At 47.1% G+C, this 22,820-nt stretch overlaps 1 protein-coding gene across 7 annotated transcripts in view; it reads right to left on the bottom strand.

The window, feature by feature from the left end:
- The window catches only part of LOC129856859 (transmembrane protein 65-like), an 86,849-nt gene that overhangs the window by 36,308 nt on the left and 27,721 nt on the right, over positions 1–22,820 (bottom strand). For all 7 annotated transcript variants that reach the window (XR_008759824.1, XR_008759826.1, XR_008759823.1 and 4 more), the window contains exons 3-5: positions 9,549–9,593; positions 6,259–6,326; positions 4,473–4,527 (exon numbers count right to left, since the gene is read on the bottom strand). Coding sequence is in view for 1 of the 7 variants with exons in the window: in XM_055924591.1 (XP_055780566.1) it covers positions 4,473–4,527; positions 6,259–6,326; positions 9,549–9,593 (168 nt within the window). In the remaining 6 variants the exon portion in view is untranslated. The remainder of the gene's footprint in view (positions 1–4,472; positions 4,528–6,258; positions 6,327–9,548; positions 9,594–22,820) is intronic.

Raw genomic sequence — 22,820 nt, 5'->3', positions numbered from 1 at the left:
TGAATCATCCTGTTAAAATGGAAATGATCCCCTCTTGTCCTACAGTGAATGGCTAGGATATCGCTGTAGTCATTCAGACGACTGATGAGGAATATTACCATACACATGAATAATCATCATCAGCTATCTGTCCCTCTCTTCAGTGTCTGACAGCCAGACCAGGGGACAAACTCATCATCAGCTATCTGTCCCTCTCTTCAGTTTCTGACAGCCAGACCAGGGGACAAACTCATCATCAGCTATCTGTCCCTCTCTTCAGTGTCTGGCAGTTAGCCAGACCAGGGGACACCTCATCATCAGCTATCTGTCCCTCTCTTCAGTTTCTGGCAGCCAGACCAGGGGACAACTCATCAGCTATCTGTCCCTCTCTTCAGTTTCTGGCAGTTAGCCAGACCAGGGGACAACTCATCATCAGCTATCTGTCCCTCTCTTCAGTGTCTGACAGCCAGACCAGGGGACAACTCATCAGCTATCTGTCCCTCTCTTCAGTTTCTGGCAGTTAGCCAGACCAGGGGACAACTCATCAGCTATCTGTCCCTCTCTTCAGTGTCTGACAGTTAGCCAGACCAGGGGACACCTCATCATCAGCTATCTGTCCCTCTCTTCAGTTTCTGGCAGCCAGACCAGGGGACAACTCATCAGCTATCTGTCCCTCTCTTCAGTGTCTGGCAGTTAGCCAGACCAGGGGACAACTCATCATCAGCTATCTGTCCCTCTCTTCAGTGTCTGACAGTTAGCCAGACCAGGGGACAAACTGAGAGAATGTCTCAAATGGCTCCCTATTCCCTATATCCCTCAAACTCAACTCTGGTCCTCCAAGTCAGTTCCACTGCATGTTTTCATTGTTGCCCTCTAATCAGGGCCTGATTTAGACCTGGGACACCAGTCATTGTTGCCCTCTAATCAGGGACAGATTTAGACCTGGGACACCAGTCATTGTTCCCCTCTAATCAGGGACAGATTTAGACCTGGGACACCAGTCATTGTTCCCCTCTAATCAGGGACAGATTTAGACCTGGGACACCAGTCATTGTTCCCCTCTAATCAGGGACTGATTTAGACCTGGGACACCAGTCATTGTGCCCCTGTAATCAGAGGCTGATTTAGACCTGGGACACCAGTCATTGTTCCCCTCTAATCAGGGCCTGATTTAGACCTGGGACACCAGTCATTGTTGCCTTCTAATCAGGGACAGATTTAGACCTGGGGACACCAGTCATTGTTGCCTTCTAATCAGGGACTGATTTAGACCTGGCACACCAGTCATTGTTCCCCTCTAATCAGGGCCTGATTTAGACCTGGGACACCAGTCATTGTTGCCTTCTAATCAGGGACAGATTTAGACCTGGGGACACCAGTCATTGTTGCCTTCTAATTAGGAACTGATTTAGACCTGGGACACCAGTCATTGTTCCCCTGTAATCAGGGACAGATTTAGACCTGGGACACCAGTCATTGTTCCCTTCTAATCAGAGACTGATTTAGACCTGGGACACCAGTCATTGTTCCCTTCTAATCAGGGACTGATTTAGACCTGTGGACACCAGTCATTGTTCCCTTCTAATCAGGGACTGATTTAGACCTGTGGACACCAGTCATTGTTCCCTTCTAATCAGGGACTGATTTAGACCTGGGACACCAGTCATTGTTCCCCTCTAATCAGAGGCTGATTTAGACCTGAGACATCAGATGTGTTCAGCAGGCCCCGGACCTCCTTGGGTAAGAGTTAATCTATATATGGTGGATGACTGACCACAGCCCTATGGTCATATTACAGTGGAGGCTGCTGAGGGGAGGACGGCTCATAATAATGTCTGGAACGGAGCAAATGGACTGGCATCAAACCATGTGTTAGATGTATTTGATACCATTCCACTGATTCCAATCCAGCCATTACCACGAGCCCCGTTTTTCCCAGTTAATGTTCCACCAACCTCCTGTGGGTAATAAGTAGTGCACTACATAGGGGATAGGGTGCCATTTTGGAGGGAACCCAAGGCTTTAATTAGAAGTTGAGTGTAGGATTAATTTTGGCTGTTGCCATTGTTACATTCAGATGGAAATGTAATGTATTGAGATAGTCGCAAGTGAAAGTCTACACACTCCCTTGCACAGTCTTCACATTTTCTGCCTTAAAATTAAATCTAAAAAGAGATTCAATTAGATTTTTATCCCTATTGATCTACACAACCTAATCCACATTTTCATAGAGAAATAATAAAATAAAATATATATATATATTTTTTACTAATAAAAATGTATTTACTAAGAAATTGAAAATGAGGGTAATTGATTGCATATGTCTTCACACCCCAGAGTTAATACTGGGTGGAATCACTTGTGGCAGCCATTACAGCTGTGAATCAATTTGAATAAGATTCAACCAACATATATCCATTGTTTTTGTCAAAATTGTTTCAAGCTCAGTAAATTTGGTGAGAAGGACAACCATCTCTGCAGGACTCCACTAATCAGGCCTTTATGGTAGAGTGGCCAGACGGAAGCCACTCCTCAGTAAAATGCACGACAGCCTGCTTGGAGTTTGCCAAAAGACACCTAAAGACTCTCAGACCATGAGAAACAAGATTCTCTGGTCTGATGAAACCAAGATTGAAATCTTTGGCCTGAATGCCAAGCGTCACGTCTGGAGGAAACCTGGCACCATCCCTATGGTGAAGCATGGTGGTGGCAGCATCATGCTGTGGGGATGTTTTTCAGAGGCACGGACTGGGAGACTAGTCAGGATCGAGGGACCTCAGACTGGGGCGAAGGATTAGCTTCCAACAGGACAACGACCTTAAGCACACAGCCAAGACAACGCAGGAGTGGCTTCGGGACAAGTTTATGAATGTCCTTGAGTGGCCCAGCCACAGCCCTGACTTGAACCCGATCAAACATCACTGAAGAGACCTGAAAATAGCTGTGCAGCGACGCTCCTCATCCAACCTGACAGAGCTTGAGAGGATCTGCTAAGAAGAATGGGAGATTATCCCCAAATACAGGTGTGCCAAGCTTGTAGCGTCATACCCAAGAAGACATGAGGCTGTAATCGCTGCCAAAGGTGCTTCAACAAAGTACTGAGTAAAGGGTCTGAATACTTATGTAAATGTGATATTTCACTTTTTTATTTTCTATAAATTTGCTCAAATTTATAAAAACATGTTTTTGCTTTGTCATTATGGAGTATTGTTTTAGAATAAGGCTGTAACGTAACAAAATGTGGAAAAAGTCAAGGGGTCTGAATACTTTCCGAATGCACTGTATGTTGCCCTAAGAGTTGGTAGAATATTATTAAAAATTATTCACCGCTGTCATGGCTGCCAAAGGTGCTTCACCCAAGTATTAACTCTGGGGGGTGAAGACATACGCAATCAAGACGTCTTCAGGAAATTTTTTTATTTAACTAATTTGGAACATTTTACGTAACTTTTTTTTAACTTTGAAAATATGGAGTAGGTTGTGTAGACCTGTAGGGGGAAAATCAAATGTAATCTCCTTTTAAATGTAATCCCTTTTTAAATGTAATCCCTTTTTAAATGTAATCCCTTTTGAAATGTAATCCCTTTTGAAATGTAATCCCTTTTGAAATGTAATCCCTTTTGAAATGTAATCCCTTTTGAAATGTAATCTTAAAACTGTGCAAGGGGCGTGTAGACTTTCACTAGGTACTGTAAATATACAAAAAACATTTCAAAGCATATAGACTGGATCCCAAATGGCACCCTATTCCCCATATAGTGAACTACACAGGGACCAAATGGCACCCTATTCCCCATATAGTGAACTACACAGGGACCAAATGGCACCCTATTCCCCATATAGTGAACTACACAGGGACCAAATGGCACCCTTTTCCCCATATAGTGAACTACACAGGGACCAAATGGCACCCTTTTCCCCATATAGTGAACTACACAGGGACCAAATGGCACCCTATTCCCCATATAGTGAACTACACAGGGACCAATTGGCACCCTATTCCCCATATAGTGAACTACACAGGGACCAAATGGCACCCTATTCCCCATATAGTGAACTACACAGGGACCAAATGGCACCCTATTCCCCATATAGTGAACTACACAGGGACCAAATGGCACCCTTTTCCCCATATAGTGAACTACACAGGGACCAAATGGCACCCTATTCCCCATATAGTGAACTACACAGGGACCAAATGGCACCCTATTCCCCATATAGTGAACTACACAGGGACCAAATGGCACCCTTTTCCCCATATAGTGAACTACACAGGGACCAAATGGCACCCTATTCCCCATATAGTGAACTACACAGGGACCAAATGGCACCCTTTTCCCCATATAGTGAACTACACAGGGACCAAATGGCACCCTATTCCCCATATAGTGAACTACACAGGGACCAAATGGCACCCTATTCCCCATATAGTGAACTACACAGGGACTATGGTCCCATTAGGGACTCGCAGATTATTTCTGGTTTCGACATACCTGCCATGGTTGAAATCCCAAGGATCACACCTATGGACAACTCGATCTGCGTGCCCTGAAAAACAAAAACCCACAAACACCATCATGGATTCTCTGTTGTTATTTGTTAAGGCCATGTGGGAAAACCCAACACGTGATATATGTTTATATAGTATGTGTTTCATGCTGTAATGAAAAAGCACCGCTGAAAGCTAAGCTTTTCTATTCAACTTCAGTGAGTCATTTGTGTCCCACAGAATGAAAGTCTTTGAATGAGGTTAAGTGAGTTAGATATGGATAAAGGAGTCTGCTAAGTGGCAAAAAAAGGAATGTAAATGTTTTGAAAAGATAAAATAGAACTTAGCAACTCTCTAGTTACAGTAAATGACAGATACCAGATTCTCACTTCAATGTTCATGAAACAGATCTCTACCACATATTACTGTAGAATCTATCTAGTATTACTGTAATACTAGTATGGATAGAGGGCTACCACATATTACTGTATAATATATCTAGTATTACTGTAATACTAGTATGGATAGAGGGCTACCACATATTACTGTATAATATATCTAGTATTACTGTAATACTAGTATGGATAGAGGGCTACCACATATTACTGTATAATATATCTAGTATTACTGTAATACTAGTATGGATAGAGATCGACCACATATTACTGTAGAATCTATCTAGTATTACTGTAATACTAGTATGGATAGAGGGCTACAGCATATTACTGTAGAATATATCTAATATTACTGTAATATTAGTATGGATAGAGGTCTACCACATATTACTGTAGAATATATCTAGCATTACTGTAATACTAGTATGGATAGAGGTCTACCACATATTACTGTAGAATCTATCTAGCATTACTGTAATACTAGTATGGATAGAGGGCTACTACATATTACTGTAGAATCTATCTAGTATTACTGTAATACTAGTATGGATAGAGGGCTACAGCATATTACTGTAGAATATATCTAGCATTACTGTAATACTAGTATGGATAGAGGTCTACCACATATTACTGTAGAATCTATCTAGTATTACTGTAATACTAGTATGGATAGAGATCCACCACATGTTACTGTAGAATCTATCTAGTATTACTGTAATACTAGTATGGATAGAGGGCTACAGCATATTACTGTAGAATCTATCTAGTATTACTGTAATACTAGTATGGATAGAGGGCTACAGCATATTACTGTATAATATATCTAGTATTACTGTAATACTAGTATGGATAGAGGGCTACAGCATATTACTGTAGAATCTATCTAGTATTACTGTAATACTAGTATGGATAGAGGGCTACAGCATATTACTGTATAATATATCTAGTATTACTGTAATACTAGTATGGATAGAGGGCTACAGCATATTACTGTAGAATCTATCTAGTATTACTGTAATACTAGTATGGATAGAGGTCTACCACATATTACTGTATAATATATCTAATATTACTGTAATACTAGTATGGATAGAGGGCTACCACATATTACTGTAGAATCTATCTAGTATTACTGTAATACTAGTATGGATAGAGATCCACCACATACTACTGTATAATATATCTAGTATTACTGTAATACTAGTATGGATAGAGGGCTACCACATATTACTGTATAATATATCTAGTATTACTGTAATACTAGTATGGATAGAGGTCTACCACATATTACTGTATAATATATCTAGTATTACTGTAATACTAGTATGGATAGAGATCCACCACAGCGACACAGATCTAAACACGATATTCATTTGATAAAGTGGTGTAACTTACAGCTACAATCATGATGGCATTGTCCAGAAAACCAAATCCTACAAAAGGAATGGCGTTGTGTAGAAGAACTGCCAAAAGAAAGAACACACACAACATCCCATTTAACATCCCACACATGTACTGGAAACCTGAAGAAGTGATGAGACACAGTGAACCTGGATGAACATGTTGGCAGTTACAAACGGGGAGAAGAGGGAGTTCTACATAACTCAGCCCGCGGTAGTCCGTCCTACTTCTGGACAAATGTTCTCTGGTACGAGACCAAAATAGGGAGGTGCTGCAAAACATTGGCCTTCTGATTCAACTAATCAAAAGCAAAGGAATCTGTCTTGAACCCGAATGAACTCATTCTAACCCCTATTGGTCATCAATGTGGAAGTCTTTTCCACTCTAGTCATCAACCCGGCTATACTGCATGATAGTCATCAGTTCAGCCCTGGTAGAATATGTGGGCTGGGAATGTGTCTGTGAGCACAGTGACAGGGAGGAAACAAATCTGGGGGGAAAAACATTTACAAGTGAAGAGACACCACTGTTTCATATAGGAATCCTCCAGCGTTCTCCACTGTTTCATATAGGAATCCTCCAGCGTTATCCACTGTTTCATATATGAATCCTCCAGCGTTCTCCACTGTTTCATATATGAATCCTCCTGCGTTCTCCACTGTTTCATATATGAATCCTCCTGCGTTCTCCACTGTTTCATATATGAATCCTCCAGCGTTCTCCACTGTTTCATTATTGAATCCTCCAGCGTTCTCCACTGTTTCATATATGAATCCTCCAGCGTTCTCCACTGTTTCATATATGAATCCTCCAGCGTTCTCCACTGTTTCATATATGAATCCTCCAGCGTTCTCCACTGTTTCATGTGCCTATCCTCCAGCGTTCTCCATTGTTTCATATATGAATCCTCCAGCGTTCTCCACTGTTTCATATATGAATCCTCCTGCGTTCTCCACTGTTTCATATATGAATCCTCCAGCGTTCTCCACTGTTTCATATATGAATCCTCCAGCGTTCTCCACTGTTTCATATATGAATCCTCCAGCGTTCTCCACTGTTTCATATATGAATCCTCCAGCGTTCTCCACTGTTTCATATATGAATCCTCCAGCGTTCTCCACTGTTTAATATATGAATCCTCCTGCGTTCTCCACTGTTTCATATATGAATCCTCCAGCGTTCTCCACTGTTTCATATATGAATCCTCCAGCGTGCTCCACTGTTTCATATATGAATCCTCCTGCGTTCTCCACTGTTTCATATATGAATCCTCCTGCGTTCTCCACTGTTTCATATATGAATCCTCCAGCGTTCTCCACTGTTTCATATATGAATCCTCCAGCGTTCTCCACTGTTTCATATACAGTATATCACAAAAGTGAGTACACCCCTCACATTTTTGTAAATATTTGAGTATATCTTTTCATGTGACAACACTGAAGAAATAACACTTTGCTACAATGTAAAGTACTGAGTGTACAGCTTGTATAACAGTGTAAATTTGCTGTCCCCTCAAAATAACTCAACACACAGCCATTAATGTCTAAACCGCTGGCAACAAAAGTGAGTACACCCCTAAATGAAAATGTCCAAATTGGGCCCAAAGTGTCAATATTTTGTGTGGCCACCATCATTTTCCAGCACTGCCTTAACCCTCTTGGGCATGGAGTTCACCAGAGCTTCACAGGTTGCCACTGGAGTCCTCCTCCATGACGACATCACGGAGCTGGTGGATGTTAGAGACCTTGCACTCCTCCACCTTCCGTTTGAGGATGCCCCACAGATGCTCAATAGGGTTTAGGTCTGGAGACATGCTTGGCCAGTCCATCACCTTTACCCTCAGCTTTATTAGCAAGGCAGTGGTCGTCTTGGAGGTGTGTTTGGGGTCGTTATCATGTTGGAATACTGCCCTGCGGCCCAGTCTCCGAAGGGAGGGGATCATGCTCTGCTTCAGTATGTCACAGTACATGTTGGCATTCATAGTTCCCTCAATGAACTGTAGCTCCCCAGTGCCGGAAGCACTCATGCAGCCCCAGACCATGACACTCCCACCACCAAGCTTGACTGTAGGCAAGACACACTTGTCTTTGTACTCCTCATCTGGTTGCCGCCACACACGCTTGACACCATCTGAACCAAATAAGTTTATCTTGGTCTCATAAGACCACAGGACATGGTTCCAGTAATCCATGTCCTTAGTCTGCTTGTCTTCAGCAAACTGTTTGCGGGCTTTCTTGTGCATCATCTTCAGAAGAGGCTTCCTTCTGGGACGACAGCCATGCAGACCAATTTGATGCAGTGTATTGCGTATGGTCTGAGCACTGACAGGCTGACCCCCCACCCCTTCAACCTCTGCAGCAATGCTGGCAGCACTCATACGTCTATTTCCTAAAGACAACCTCTGGATATGACGCTGAGCACGTGCACTCAACTTCTTTGGTCGACCATGGCGAGGCCTGTTCTGAGTGGAACCTGTCCAGTTAAACCGCTGTATGGTCTTGGCCACCGTGGTGCAGCTCAGTTTCAGGGTCTTGGCAATCTTCTTATAGCCCAGGCCATCTTTATGTAGAGCAACAATTCTTTTTTTTAGATCCTCAGAGAGTTTTTTGCCATGAGGTGCCATGTTGAACTTCCAGTCAGTATGAGTATGAGGGAGTGTGAGAGCGATGACACCAAATTTAACATACCTGCTCCCCATTCACACCTGAGACCTTGTAACACTAACGAGTCACATGACACCGGGGAGGGAAAATGGCTAATTGGGCCCAATTTGGACATTTTCACTTAGGGGTGTACTCACTTTTGTTGCCAGCGGTTTAGACATTAATGGCTGTGTGTTGAGTTATTTTGAGGGGACAGCAAATTTACACTGTTATACAAGCTGTACACTCACTACTTTACATTGTAGCAAAGTATCATTTCTTCAGTGTTGTCACATGAAAAGATATACTCAAATATTTACAAAAATGTGAGGGGTGTACTCACTTTTGTGATATACTGTATGAATCCTCCAGCGTTCTCCACTGTTTCATATATGAATCCTCCAGCGTTCTCCACTGTTTCATATATGAATCCTCCTGCGTTCTCCACTGTTTCATATATGAATCCTCCAGCGTTCTCCACTGTTTCATATATGAATCCTCCAGCGTTCTCCACTGTTTCATATATGAATCCTCCAGCGTTCTCCACTGTTTCATATATGAATCCTCCAGCGTTCTCCACTGTTTCATATATATATCTCTCTTTTCAAAGACATCTCTCTCTTTGTTTTCTTCCTCTCTTACCGTATCTCAGCTGAGCCGATGTGGGAGGGGCGATTACCATTTCCCCTGAAGAAGGAGGAAAAAGAAAACAAGCATTACTATGGAGAAGAAGTCAGTCCTGTCTGGAAGGACATGTCATTACTATGGAGAAGAAGTCAGTCCTGTCTGGAAGGACATGTCATTACTATGGAGAAGAAGTCAGTCCTGTCTGGAAGGACATGTCATTACTATGGAGAAGAAGTCAGTCCTGTCTGGAAGGACATGTCATTACTATGGAGAAGAAGTCAGTCCTGTCTGGAAGGACATGTCATTACTATGGAGAAGAAGTCAGTCCTGTCTGGAAGGACATGTCATTACTACGGAGAAGAAGTCAGTCCTGTCTGGAAGGACATGACAGGACCTGAGAGTCAGGACACAGAGCAGGGATGGAGCCTGGCAGAGGAGCGGAGGAACAGAGAGACAGAGGAGCAGAGGGACAGAGAGACAGAGGAGCAGAGAGACAGAGGAGCAGAGGGACAGAGGGACAGAGAGACAGAGGAGCAGAGGGACAGAGAGACAGAGGAGCAGAGAGACAGAGGAGCAGAGGGACAGAGAGACAGAGGAGCAGAGGGACAGAGGGACAGAGAGACAGAGAGACAGAGGAGCAGAGGGACAGAGAGACAGAGGAGCAGAGAGACAGAGGAGCAGAGGGACAGAGAGACAGAGGAGCAGAGGGACAGAGGGACAGAGAGACAGAGGAGCAGAGAGACAGAGGAGCAGAGGGACAGAGGGACAGAGAGACAGAGGGACAGAGAGGCAGAGGAGCAGAGGGACAGAGAGACAGAGGAGCAGAGAGACAGATGAGCAGAGGGACAGAGGGACAGAGAGACAGAGAGACAGAGGAGCAGAGGGACAGAGAGACAGAGGAGCAGAGAGACAGAGGAGCAGAGGGACAGAGGGACAGAGAGACAGAGGAGCAGAGAGACAGAGGAGCAGTGGGACAGAGGGACAGAGAGACAGAGGAGCAGAGGGACAGAGACACAGAGGAGCAGAGGGACAGAGAGACAGAGGAGCAGAGAGACAGAGGAGCAGAGGGACAGAGAGACAGAGGAGCAGAGGGACAGAGGGACAGAGGGACAGAGAGACAGAGGAGCAGAGGGACAGAGAGACAGAGGAGCAGAGAGACAGAGGAGCAGAGGGACAGAGAGACAGAGGAGCAGAGGGACAGAGGGACAGAGAGACAGAGGAGCAGAGAGACAGAGGAGCAGAGGGACAGAGGGACAGAGAGACAGAGGGACAGAGAGGCAGAGGAGCAGAGGGACAGAGAGACAGAGGAGCAGAGAGACAGATGAGCAGAGGGACAGAGGGACAGAGAGACAGAGAGACAGAGAGACAGAGGAGCAGAGAGACAGAGGAGCAGAGAGACAGAGGAGCAGAGGGACAGAGGGACAGAGAGACAGAGGAGCAGAGAGACAGAGGAGCAGAGGGACAGAGGAGCAGAGGGACAGAGAGACAGAGGAGCGGAGGGACAGAGAGACAGAGAGACAGAGGAGCAGAGGGACAGAGAGACAGAGGAACAGAGGGACAGAGGAGCAGAGGGACAGAGAGACAGAGGAGCAGAGGGACAGATGAGCAGAGGGACAGAGAGACAGAGGAGCAGAGGGACAGAGAGACAGAGGGACAGAGAGACAGAGGAGCAGAGGGACAGAGGAGCAGAGGGACAGAGAGACAGAGGGACAGAGAGACAGAGGAGCAGAGGGACAGAGAGACAGAGGAGCAGAGGGACAGAGAGACAGAGGGACAGAGAGACAGAGGAGCAGAGGGACAGAGAGACAGAGGAGCGGAGGGACAGAGAGACAGAGAGACAGAGGAGCAGAGGGACAGAGAGACAGAGGAACAGAGGGACAGAGGGACAGAGAGACAGAGGAGCAGAGGGACAGAGAGACAGAGGAGCAGAGGGACAGAGAGACAGAGGAGCAGAGGGACAGAGAGACAGAGGAGCAGAGGGACAGAGGGACAGAGGGACAGAGAGACAGAGGAGCAGAGGGACAGAGAGACAGAGGGACAGAGAGACAGAGGAGCAGAGGGACAGACAGACAGAGGAGCAGAGGGACAGAGAGACAGAGGAGCAGAGGGACAGAGAGACATAGGAGCAGAGGGACAGAGAGACAGAGGAGCAGAGGGACAGAGAGACAGAGGAGCAGAGGGACAGGGAGACAAAGGAGCAGAGGGACAGAGAGACAGAGGAGCAGAGGGACAGAGGGACAGAGGAGCAGAGGGACAGAGAGACAGAGGAGCAGAGGGACAGAGAGGCAGAGGAGCGGAGGGACAGAGAGGCAGAGGAGCAGAGGGACAGAGAGATAGAGAGACAGAGGAGCAGAGGGACAGAGAGACAGAGGGACAGAGAGACAGAGGAGCAGAGGGACAGAGAGACAGAGGAGCAGAGGGACAGAGAGACAGAGACAGAGGGACAGAGAGACAGAGGAGCAGAGGGACAGAGAGACAGAGGAGCAGAGGGACAGAGAGACAGAGGAGCAGAGGAACAGAGAGACAGAGGAGCGGAGGGACAGAGAGACAGAGGAGCAGAGAGACAGAGGAGCAGAGAGACAGATGAGCAGAGGGACAGAGGGACAGAGAGACAGAGAGACAGAGGAGCAGAGGGACAGAGAGACAGAGGAGCAGAGAGACAGAGGAGCAGAGGGACAGAGGGACAGAGAGACAGAGGAGCAGAGAGACAGAGGAGCAGAGGGACAGAGGGACAGAGGAGCAGAGGGACAGAGAGACAGAGGAGCAGAGGGACAGAGAGACAGAGGAGCAGAGAGACAGAGGAGCAGAGGGACAGAGAGACAGAGGGACAGAGAGACAGAGGAGCAGAGGGACAGAGAGACAGAGGAGCAGAGGGACAGAGAGACAGAGGAGCAGAGGGACAGAGGGACAGAGAGACAGAGGAGCAGAGAGACAGAGGAGCAGAGGGACAGAGGGACAGAGAGACAGAGGGACAGAGAGGCAGAGGAGCAGAGGGACAGAGAGACAGAGGAGCAGAGAGACAGATGAGCAGAGGGACAGAGGGACAGAGAGACAGAGAGACAGAGAGACAGAGGAGCAGAGAGACAGAGGAGCAGAGAGACAGAGGAGCAGAGGGACAGAGGGACAGAGAGACAGAGGAGCAGAGAGACAGAGGAGCAGAGGGACAGAGGAGCAGAGGGACAGAGAGACAGAGGAGCGGAGGGACAGAGAGACAGAGAGACAGAGGAGCAGAGGGACAGAGAGACAGAGGAACAGAGGGACAGAGGGACAGAGGAGCAGAGGGACAGAGAGACAGAGGAGCAGAGGGACAGATGAGCAGAGGGACAGAGAGACAGAGGAGCAGAGGGACAGAGAGACAGAGGGACAGAGAGACAGAGGAGCAGAGGGACAGAGAGACAGAGGAGCAGAGGGACAGAGAGACAGAGGGACAGAGAGACAGAGGAGCAGAGGGACAGAGAGACAGAGGAGCAGAGGGACAGAGAGACAGAGGGACAGAGAGACAGAGGAGCAGAGGGACAGAGAGACAGAGGAGCGGAGGGACAGAGAGACAGAGGAGCAGAGGGACAGAGAGACAGAGGAACAGAGGGACAGAGGGACAGAGGAGCAGAGGGACAGAGAGACAGAGGAGCAGAGGGACAGATGAGCAGAGGGACAGAGAGACAGAGGAGCAGAGGGACAGAGAGACAGAGGGACAGAGAGACAGAGGAGCAGAGGGACAGAGAGACAGAGGAGCAGAGGGACAGAGAGACAGAGGGACAGAGAGACAGAGGAGCAGAGGGACAGAGAGACAGAGGAGCAGAGGGACAGAGAGACAGAGGGACAGAGAGACAGAGGAGCAGAGGGACAGAGAGACAGAGGAGCGGAGGGACAGAGAGACAGAGAGACAGAGGAGCAGAGGGACAGAGAGACAGAGGAACAGAGGGACAGAGGGACAGAGAGACAGAGGAGCAGAGGGACAGAGAGACAGAGGAGCAGAGGGACAGAGAGACAGAGGAGCAGAGGGACAGAGAGACAGAGGAGCAGAGGGACAGAGAGACAGAGGAGCAGAGGGACAGAGGGACAGAGAGACAGAGGAGCAGAGGGACAGACAGACAGAGGAGCAGAGGGACAGAGAGACAGAGGAGCAGAGGGACAGAGAGACATAGGAGCAGAGGGACAGAGAGACAGAGGAGCAGAGGGACAGAGGGACAGAGGAGCAGAGGGACAGAGAGACAGAGGAGCAGAGGGACAGAGAGGCAGAGGAGCGGAGGGACAGAGAGGCAGAGGAGCAGAGGGACAGAGAGATAGAGAGACAGAGGAGCAGAGGGACAGAGAGACAGAGAGACAGAGGGACAGAGAGACAGAGGAGCAGAGGGACAGAGAGACAGAGGAGCAGAGGGACAGAGAGACAGAGGAGCAGAGGAACAGAGAGACAGAGGAGCGGAGGGACAGAGAGACAGAGGAGCAGAGAGACAGAGGAGCAGAGAGACAAAGAGACAGAGGGACAGAGAGACAGAGGAGCAGAGAGACAGAGGAGCAGAGAGACAAAGAGACAGAGGGACAGAGAGACAGAGGAGCAAAGGGACAGATGTGTCCCAGGCCGACGGGACAGGGATTAGAAGGGGACTGTCATTGTGTCCCAAATGGCAACCTATCCCTATTAAGTGCTTCACCAGGGCCCATAGGGAATAGGGTGCCATTTGGGACCCAACTAGTGGAATTACATTGAAATCATATTCTTTACACATTAAAATACAAACCGGCAGTATTCATGTTGTGTGAAATGTCCAGTAGGGTTATGCCATGCTCTGCCAACCAGGACCCACAGGAGTACTACCCTACGTTCCAAATGGCTCCCTATTCCCTATATAGTGCACTACTGCAGACCAGGGCCCATTGGACTCTGGTTAAAAGTAGTGCACTATGTAGGGAGTAGGATGTCATTTGGGCCCAGTCCACGTCTGCCAGCCTACAGATTAAGTCTGTCTGCCTTTCAGCATTCAATTATCTCTATGCCCTTAGAGTCTGAGAGTAGGATCTTAATTTGATCACAGTGTTGCAGGATAACTTTCCTGAAATGCAGGACATTTAAAATGTGTAGTGAATTTGAGGTTAATGTAGGGTTTATTCATGTCTATGCCTCTAAGGCTATGTGTTAGTTTAGTGAAGGGTTTATTCATGTCTATGTAGGATTAATTCATGTCTATGTAATATTTATTCATGTCTATGTAGGGTTAATTCATGTCTATGTAGGATTTATTCATGTCTATGTAGGATTTATTCATGTCTATGTAGGATTTATTCATGTCTATGTAGGATTAATTCATGTCTATGTAGGATTTATTAATGTCTATGTAGGATTAATTCATGTCTATGTAGGATTTATTCATGTCTATGTAGGATTTATTCATGTCTATGTAGGGTTTATTCATGTCTATGTAGGATTAATTCATGTCTATGTAGGATTTATTCATGTCTATGTAGGATTTATTCATGTCTATGTAGGGTTTATTCATGTCTATGTCGGATTAATTCATGTCTATGTAGGATTTATTCATGTCTATGTAGGATTTATTCATGTCTATGCGTCTGAGGCTGTGTTAGTTTAGTGAAGGGTTTATTCATGTCTATGTAGGGTGTATCCATGTCTATGTAGGGTGTATTAATGTCTATATAGGGTGTATCCATGTCTATGTAGGGTGTATTAATGTCTATATAGGGTGTATTCATGTCTATGTAGGGTGTATTAATGTCTATATAGGGTGTATTCATGTCTATGTAGGGTGTATTCATGGTGTATTAACGTCTCAGAAATGTAAAACAGTAGTGAGTCTTTTCTATTTTATTCTCCACATATTTTCATTTCATTCAGGCAGTATGCTTTATGCACACACACACACACACACACACACACACACACACACACACACACACACACACACACACACACACACACACACACACACACACACACACACACACAGGGTGTAATAGCCTATGAAGTTTCTGGAATGACAAGGTTCACTCCTACTACGGTTTCCGACCCTGGAGGTGACCTCATGATGCTGACACAATGTTAACACAATGGAGACCTGTTCATTCAGCCTCAAGACCACAGTCATCAGCAGGTAGGAGGTACTGACTAACTTCCACCATGACGATACAACACAAGGCTAATTTCCTTGAAGCATCGTGGTGATGGAGAACAGAAAAACACATTTTAATACCCGTTTTACTGCTTAAAGTGGCAATCTGGGATTCAAACCACAACACGGCAGATGACCTTTGTTTTGGTAAACAGCTGAGGGATGGGTCTGTAGTGGATCTATAACCACATAAATATAGGCATCGTTTATGTGGTGGGGTCATGGGGTCAGTTACCTCGGTCTACGCTACTGTGCAAATCATGAGGTTGATAACTAAATCAATATGCTTGCATAATGGAGGGGAGAGGAGGACATTGACAGTAGATACAAACCATTAGTGTTTTATTCAGTGCACACTACGGCGGAGGCTGGAAAACATGGCAGGTTGACGTTTACTGGGAGGAATCTTGTCCTTATAAATACCAGGCCTACATTGGATGAGAGATTCTCACACTGTGTTCACAACCCACTGGGTCTCCTAGGGCCTGTTAATGAGGCTGTGTTCACAACCCACTGGGTCTCCTAGGGCCTGTTAATGAGGCTGTGTTCACAACCCACTGGGTCTCCTAGGGCCTGTTAATGAGGCTGTGTTCACAACCCACTGGGTCTCCTAGGGCCTGTTAATGAGGCTGTGTTCACAACCCACTGGGTCTCCTAGGGCCTGTTAATGAGGCTGTGTTCACAACCCACTGGGTCTCCTAGGGCCTGTTAATGAGGCTGTGTTCAAAAGCCACTGGGTCTCCTAGTTAATGAGGCTGTGTTCACAACCCACTGGGTCTCCTAGGGCCTGTTAATGAGGCTGTGTTCACAACCCACTGGGTCTCCTAGGGCCTGTTAATGAGGCTGTGTACACAACCCACTGGGTCTCCTAGGGCCTGTTAATGAGGCTGTGTTCAAAAGCCACTGGGTCTCCTAGTTAATGAGGCTGTGTTCACAACCCACTGGGTCTCCTAGGGCCTGTTAATGAGGCTGTGTACACAACCCACTGGGTCTCCTAGGGCCTGTTAATGAGGCTGTGTTCAAAAGCCACTGGGTCTCCTAGTTAATGAGGCTGTGTTCACAACCCACTGGGTCTCCTAGGGCCTGTTAATGAGGCTGTGTACACAACCCACTGGGTCTCCTAGGGCCTGTTAATGAGGCTGTGTTCAAAAGCCACTGGGTCTCCTAGTTAATGAGGCTGTGTTCACAACCCACTGGGTCTCCTAGGGCCTGTTAATGAGGCTGTGTTCACAACCCACTGGGTCTCCTAGGGCCTGTTAATGAGGCTGTGTTCAAAAGCCACTGGGTCTCCTAGTTAATGAGGCTGTGTTCACAACCCACTGGGTCTCCTAGGGCCTGTTAATGAGGCTGTGTTCACAACCCACTGGGTCTCCTAGGGCCTGTTAATGAGGCTGTGTTCACAACCCACTGGGTCTCCTAGGGCCTGTTAATGAGGTGTGTTCACAACCCACTGGGTCTCCTAGGGCCTGTTAATGAGGCTGTGTTCACAACCCACTGGGTCTCCTAGGGCCTGTTAATGAGGCTGTGTTCACAACCCACTGGGTCTCCTAGGGCCTGTTAACGAGGCTGTGTTCACAACCCACTGGGTCTCCTAGGGCCTGTTAATGAGGCTGTGTTCACAACCCACTGGGTCTCCTAGGGCCTGTTAATGAGGCTGTGTTCACAACCCACTGGGTCTCCTAGGGCCTGTTAATGAGGCTGTGTTCACAACCCACTGGGTCTCCTAGGGCCTGTTAATGAGGCTGTGTTCACAACCCACTGGGTCTCCTAGGGCCTGTTAATGAGGCTGTGTTCAAAAGCCACTGGGTCTCCTAGTTAATGAGGCTGTGTTCACAACCCACTGGGTCTCCTAGGGCCTGTTAATGAGGCTGTGTTCACAACCCACTGGGTCTCAAAGGGCCTGTTAATGAGGCTATGTTCACAACCCACTGGGTCTCCTAGGGCCTGTTAATGAGGTGTGTTCACAACCCACTGGGTCTCCTAGGGCCTGTTAATGAGGCTGTGTACACAACCCACTGGGTCTCCTAGGGCCTGTTAATGAGGCTGTGTTCAAAAGCCACTGGGTCTCCTAGTTAATGAGGCTGTGTTCACAACCCACTGGGTCTCCTAGGGCCTGTTAATGAGGCTGTGTTCACAACCCACTGGGTCTCCTAGGGCCTGTTAATGAGGCTGTGTTCAAAAGCCACTGGGTCTCCTAGTTAATGAGGCTGTGTTCACAACCCACTGGGTCTCCTAGGGCCTGTTAATGAGGCTGTGTTCACAACCCACTGGGTCTCAAAGGGCCTGTTAATGAGGCTATGTTCACAACCCACTGGGTCTCCTAGGGCCTGTTAATGAGGTGTGTTCACAACCCACTGGGTCTCCTAGGGCCTGTTAATGAGGCTGTGTACACAACCCACTGGGTCTCCTAGGGCCTGTTAATGAGGCTATGTTCACAACCCACTGGGTCTCCTAGGGCCTGTTAACGAGGCTGTGTTCACAACCCACTGGGTCTCCTAGGGCCTGTTAATGAGGCTGTGTTCACAACCCACTGGGTCTCCTAGGGCCTGTTAATGAGGCTGTGTTCACAACCCACTGGGTCTCCTAGGGCCTGTTAATGAGGCTGTGTTCACAACCCACTGGGTCTCCTAGGGCCTGTTAATGAGGCTGTGTTCACAACCCACTGGGTCTCCTAGGGCCTGTTAATGAGGCTGTGTTCACAACCCACTGGGTCTCCTAGGGCCTGTTAATGAGGCTGTGTTCACAGCCCACTGGGTCTCCTAGGGCCTGTTAATGAGGCTGTGTTCACAACCCACTGGGTCTCCTAGGGCCTGTTAATGAGGCTGTGTTCACAACCCACTGGGTCACCTAGGGCCTGTTAATGAGGCTGTGTTCACAACCCACTGGGTCTCCTAGGGCCTGTTAATGGGGCTGTGTTCACAACCCACTGGGTCTCCTAGTTAATGAGGCTGTGTTCACAACCCACTGGGTCTCCTAGGGCCTGTTAATGAGGCTGTGTTCACAACCCACTGGGTCTCCTAGGGCCTGTTAATGAGGCTGTGTTCACAGCCCACTGGGTCTCCTAGGGCCTGTTAATGAGGCTGTGTTCACAACCCACTGGGTCTCCTAGGGCCTGTTAATGAGGCTGTGTTCACAACCCACTGGGTCACCTAGGGCCTGTTAATGAGGCTGTGTTCACAACCCACTGGGTCTCCTAGGGCCTGTTAATGGGGCTGTGTTCACAACCCACTGGGTCTCCTAGTTAATGAGGCTGTGTTCACAACCCACTGGGTCTCCTAGGGCCTGTTAATGAGGCTGTGTTCACAACCCACTGGGTCTCCTAGGGCCTGTTAATGAGGCTGTGGAACCAGGCAGAATAGCTGGGTCTCATAGGACCGGGTAAATGAGGCTGTGGAACCAGGCAGAATAGTTGGGTCTACTAGGACTGGTCAATGAGGCTGTAGAACCAGGCAGAACAGCTGGGTCTACTAGGACCGGTCAATGAGGCTGTAGAACCAGGCAGAACAGCTGGGTCTACTAGGACTGGTCAATGAGCCTGTAGAACCAGGCAGAATAGCTGGGTCTACTAGGACCGGTTAATGAGGTTGTGGAACCAGGCAGAACAGCTGGGTCTACTAGGACCGGGTTAATGAGGCTGTAGAACCAGGCAGAATAGCTGGGTCTACTAGGACCGGTTAATGAGGTTGTGGAACCAGGCAGAATAGTGCTAGTACCTCAGGTTTTGATCCTCAGCTAAGTATTGATTACCTCACTGTAACACCCCCTCAATGCTAGATCCCATCCCAAATGGCACCCTATTCCCTATAACGTGTGCTACTTTTGACCAGGGCCCGTTGGGTTAGTCGGTGGGTAGGCGGCTAACTAGTTGCTGCTTGTGCCCACATGGATAAGACGTGTACATTTAGGAGCCATCTCTATTTAAACAGTGAGTGGTGAGTTGGGCCGTAGCCTGAATGATGGTTGTACAACGTTCACCTCATATCAGGGAACTGCTACAACTTGTCTTCAAATTATACATTAAATCAGTTTCACTTCTGTATTGTAATCCGAAACAATCTCGTAGCATTTGTTTGCCGAACCTTTTGTTTGCCACATGCAACTGTAATGAATCCACGGCTGCCAATCAACAGTGGGCCAGATGGCATTTAAAAGCATAAAGTCACTGTTCTCATTTTAAAGGATCCTGTGATATTCTCCACCACATTCCTCCCTCTCTGCTCTGGCCTTCCTTAGAAATAACAGTTTCACTTCTCAGTAATACTTCATTCGTGTCCCAAATACCACCCTAGTCCCTATGTAGTGCACTACGTTTGACCAGGGCCAATAGCACTCTGGTAAAAAAGTAGTGTACTACATAGGGAATAGGGTGCCAGTGGTGCTATAGCTCCTATCACAGATCTCAGCTTTTAAGAGGATAAAAACACCCACTACTCTGTGATCCAGACAGGCAAGACGGATGGGTATTCTGCCCTACCAAGCAGAAAACACCCAGTACTCTGTGATCCAGACAGGCAAGACAGATGGGTATTCTGCCCTACCAAGCAGAAAACACCCAGTACTCTGTGATCCAGACAGGCAAGACAGATGGGTATTCTGCCCTACCAAGCAGAAAACACCCGGTACTCTGTGATCCAGACAGGCAAGACAGATGGGTATTCTGCCCTACCAAGCAGAAAACACCCAGTACTCTGTGATCCAGACAGGCAAGACGGATGGGTATTCTGCCCTACCAAGCAGAAAACACCCAGTACTCTGTGATCCAGACAGGCAAGACGGATGGGTATTCTGCCCTACCAAGCTGAAAACACCCAGTACTCTGTGATCCAGACAGGCAAGACGGATGGGTATTCTGCCCTACCAAGCTGAAAACACCCACTACTCTGTGATCCAGACAGGCAAGACGGATGGGTATTCTGCCCTACCAAGCAGAAAACACCCAGTACTCTGTGATCCAGACAGATGGGTATTCTGCCCTACCAAGCAGAAAACACCCAGTACTCTGTGATCCAGACAGGCAAGACAGATGGGTATTCTGCCCTACCAAGCAGAAAACACCCAGTACTCTGTGATCCAGACAGGCAAGACAGATGGGTATTCTGCCCTACCAAGCAGAAAACACCCAGTACTCTGGGATCCAGACAGGCAAGACAGATGGGTATTCTGCCCTACCAAGCAGAAAACACCCAGTACTCTGTGATCCAGACAGGCAAGACGGATGGGTATTCTGCCCTACCAAGCAGAAAACACCCAGTACTCTGTGATCCAGACAGGCAAGACGGATGGGTATTCTGCCCTACCAAGCAGAAAACACCCAGTACTCTGTGATCCAGACAGGCAAGACGGATGGGTATTCTGCCCTACCAAGCAGAAAACACCCAGTACTCTGTGATCCAGACAGGCAAGACGGATGGGTATTCTGCCCTACCAAGCAGAAAACACCCAGTACTCTGTGATCCAGACAGGCAAGACAGATGGGTATTCTGCCCTACCAAGCAGAAAACACCCAGTACTCTGGGATCCAGACAGGCAAGACAGATGGGTATTCTGCCCTACCAAGCAGAAAACACCCAGTACTCTTCGATCCAGACAGGCAAGACAGATGGGTATTCTGCCCTACCAAGCAGAAAACACCCAGTACTCTGTGATCCAGACAGGCAAGACAGATGGGTATTCTGCCCTACCAAGCAGAAAACACCCAGTACTCTGTGATCCAGACAGGCAAGACGGATGGGTATTCTGCCCTACCAAGCAGAAAACACCCAGTACTCTGTGATCCAGACAGGCAAGACAGATGGGTATTCTGCCCTACCAAGCAAAAAAACACTAACTGCTCATTTGGTTGAAAAAGAGTTAATGTCATTTTTTTTCTACATTAAATACGTCCTTAATCATGTGGACAAGTATCCTGCCTCTATTGTATTGTGTTCAGGAGAAAATGTGGGTCATGTTAGCAGTAACTGCATAAAGTTACTGTGAAACCAAGGTAAATAAAAGCAATCTTTTTCTAATTTCCACACGATGAGCAATGACTGCCTTTTTTGCTTGGACAGTATTGTCTGTTTCCTTTAGATTAAAACAACAAATAGCCTACAAGGAATAAGTGCTCTATTTCAATCCGTATCACGGAAGTGACCACGTGATTGAAATTTAAAGGCAATGTTCCTACATGTTAGAGGACACTGCATTCACAGTAAACGCTTCACATTTCAGCTCAAATCCGGAAATAACCTTTACATTTCTCTGGTCTGTAGCCCTAATTCTTTAATACGCAGCAGAGCAACCTCTCTCAGAGCTCATTTACATCAGGCTACACACTGGACAGAAACAAAGCCAAAATGGCCCCCAAAATCCTTCTATACTAGTGCACTGTTTAACAGAATAGAGGGCCATTGTAGATGCAGCCGATGTTACAGAGACACTAGTTTAGAGAGACTAAAGTTCATAAAGTTCACCATGCAAGGAAATAAGCCTTTATGATGTCATTATTCCATGTAGCTCCTAGTATAATAAATGGCCTTTATAATGTCATTATTCCTTGTAGCTCCTAGTATAATAAATGGCCTTTATGATGTCATTATTCCTTGTAGCTCCTAGTATAATAAATGGCCTTTATGATGTCATTGTAAACATCATTGTAACCTCCTGAACGTCCTGTAAACCGGCCACTGTTTTGGCAGCAGAATGCAAAGAACAACAGAAGCCAAAACCACATCAGGAAGATTATATTTATACAAGAGTCAGAAAGGCAAATAGGCAGGCTGGAGATAGTCAAATAGGCAGGCTGGAGATAGTGAAACAGGCTGACTGAAGATAGTCAAATAGGCAGGCTGGAGATAGTCAAATAGGCAGGCTGGAGATAGTCAAATAGGCAGGCTGGAGATAGGCAAATAGGCAGGCTGGAGATAGTCAAATAGGCAGGCTGGAGATAGTCAAATAGGCAGGCTGGAGATAGTCAAATAGGCAGGCTGGAGATAGTCAAATAGGCAGGCTGGAGATAGTCAAATAGGCAGGCTGGAGATAGTCAAATAGGCAGGCTGGAGATAGGCAAATAGGCAGGCTGGAGATAGTCAAACAGGCAGGCTGGAGATAGTCAAATAGGCAGGCTGGAGATAGTCAAATAGGCAGGCTGGAGATAGTCAAATAGGCAGGCTGGAGATAGGCA

This window comes from Salvelinus fontinalis, chromosome 6 (assembly GCF_029448725.1).
Source record: "Salvelinus fontinalis isolate EN_2023a chromosome 6, ASM2944872v1, whole genome shotgun sequence".
Taxonomy (NCBI): Eukaryota; Metazoa; Chordata; class Actinopteri; order Salmoniformes; family Salmonidae; genus Salvelinus; species Salvelinus fontinalis.
The sequence above is the reverse complement of the archived record's forward strand: the minus strand, read 5'-3'. Positions and strand labels throughout refer to the sequence as shown.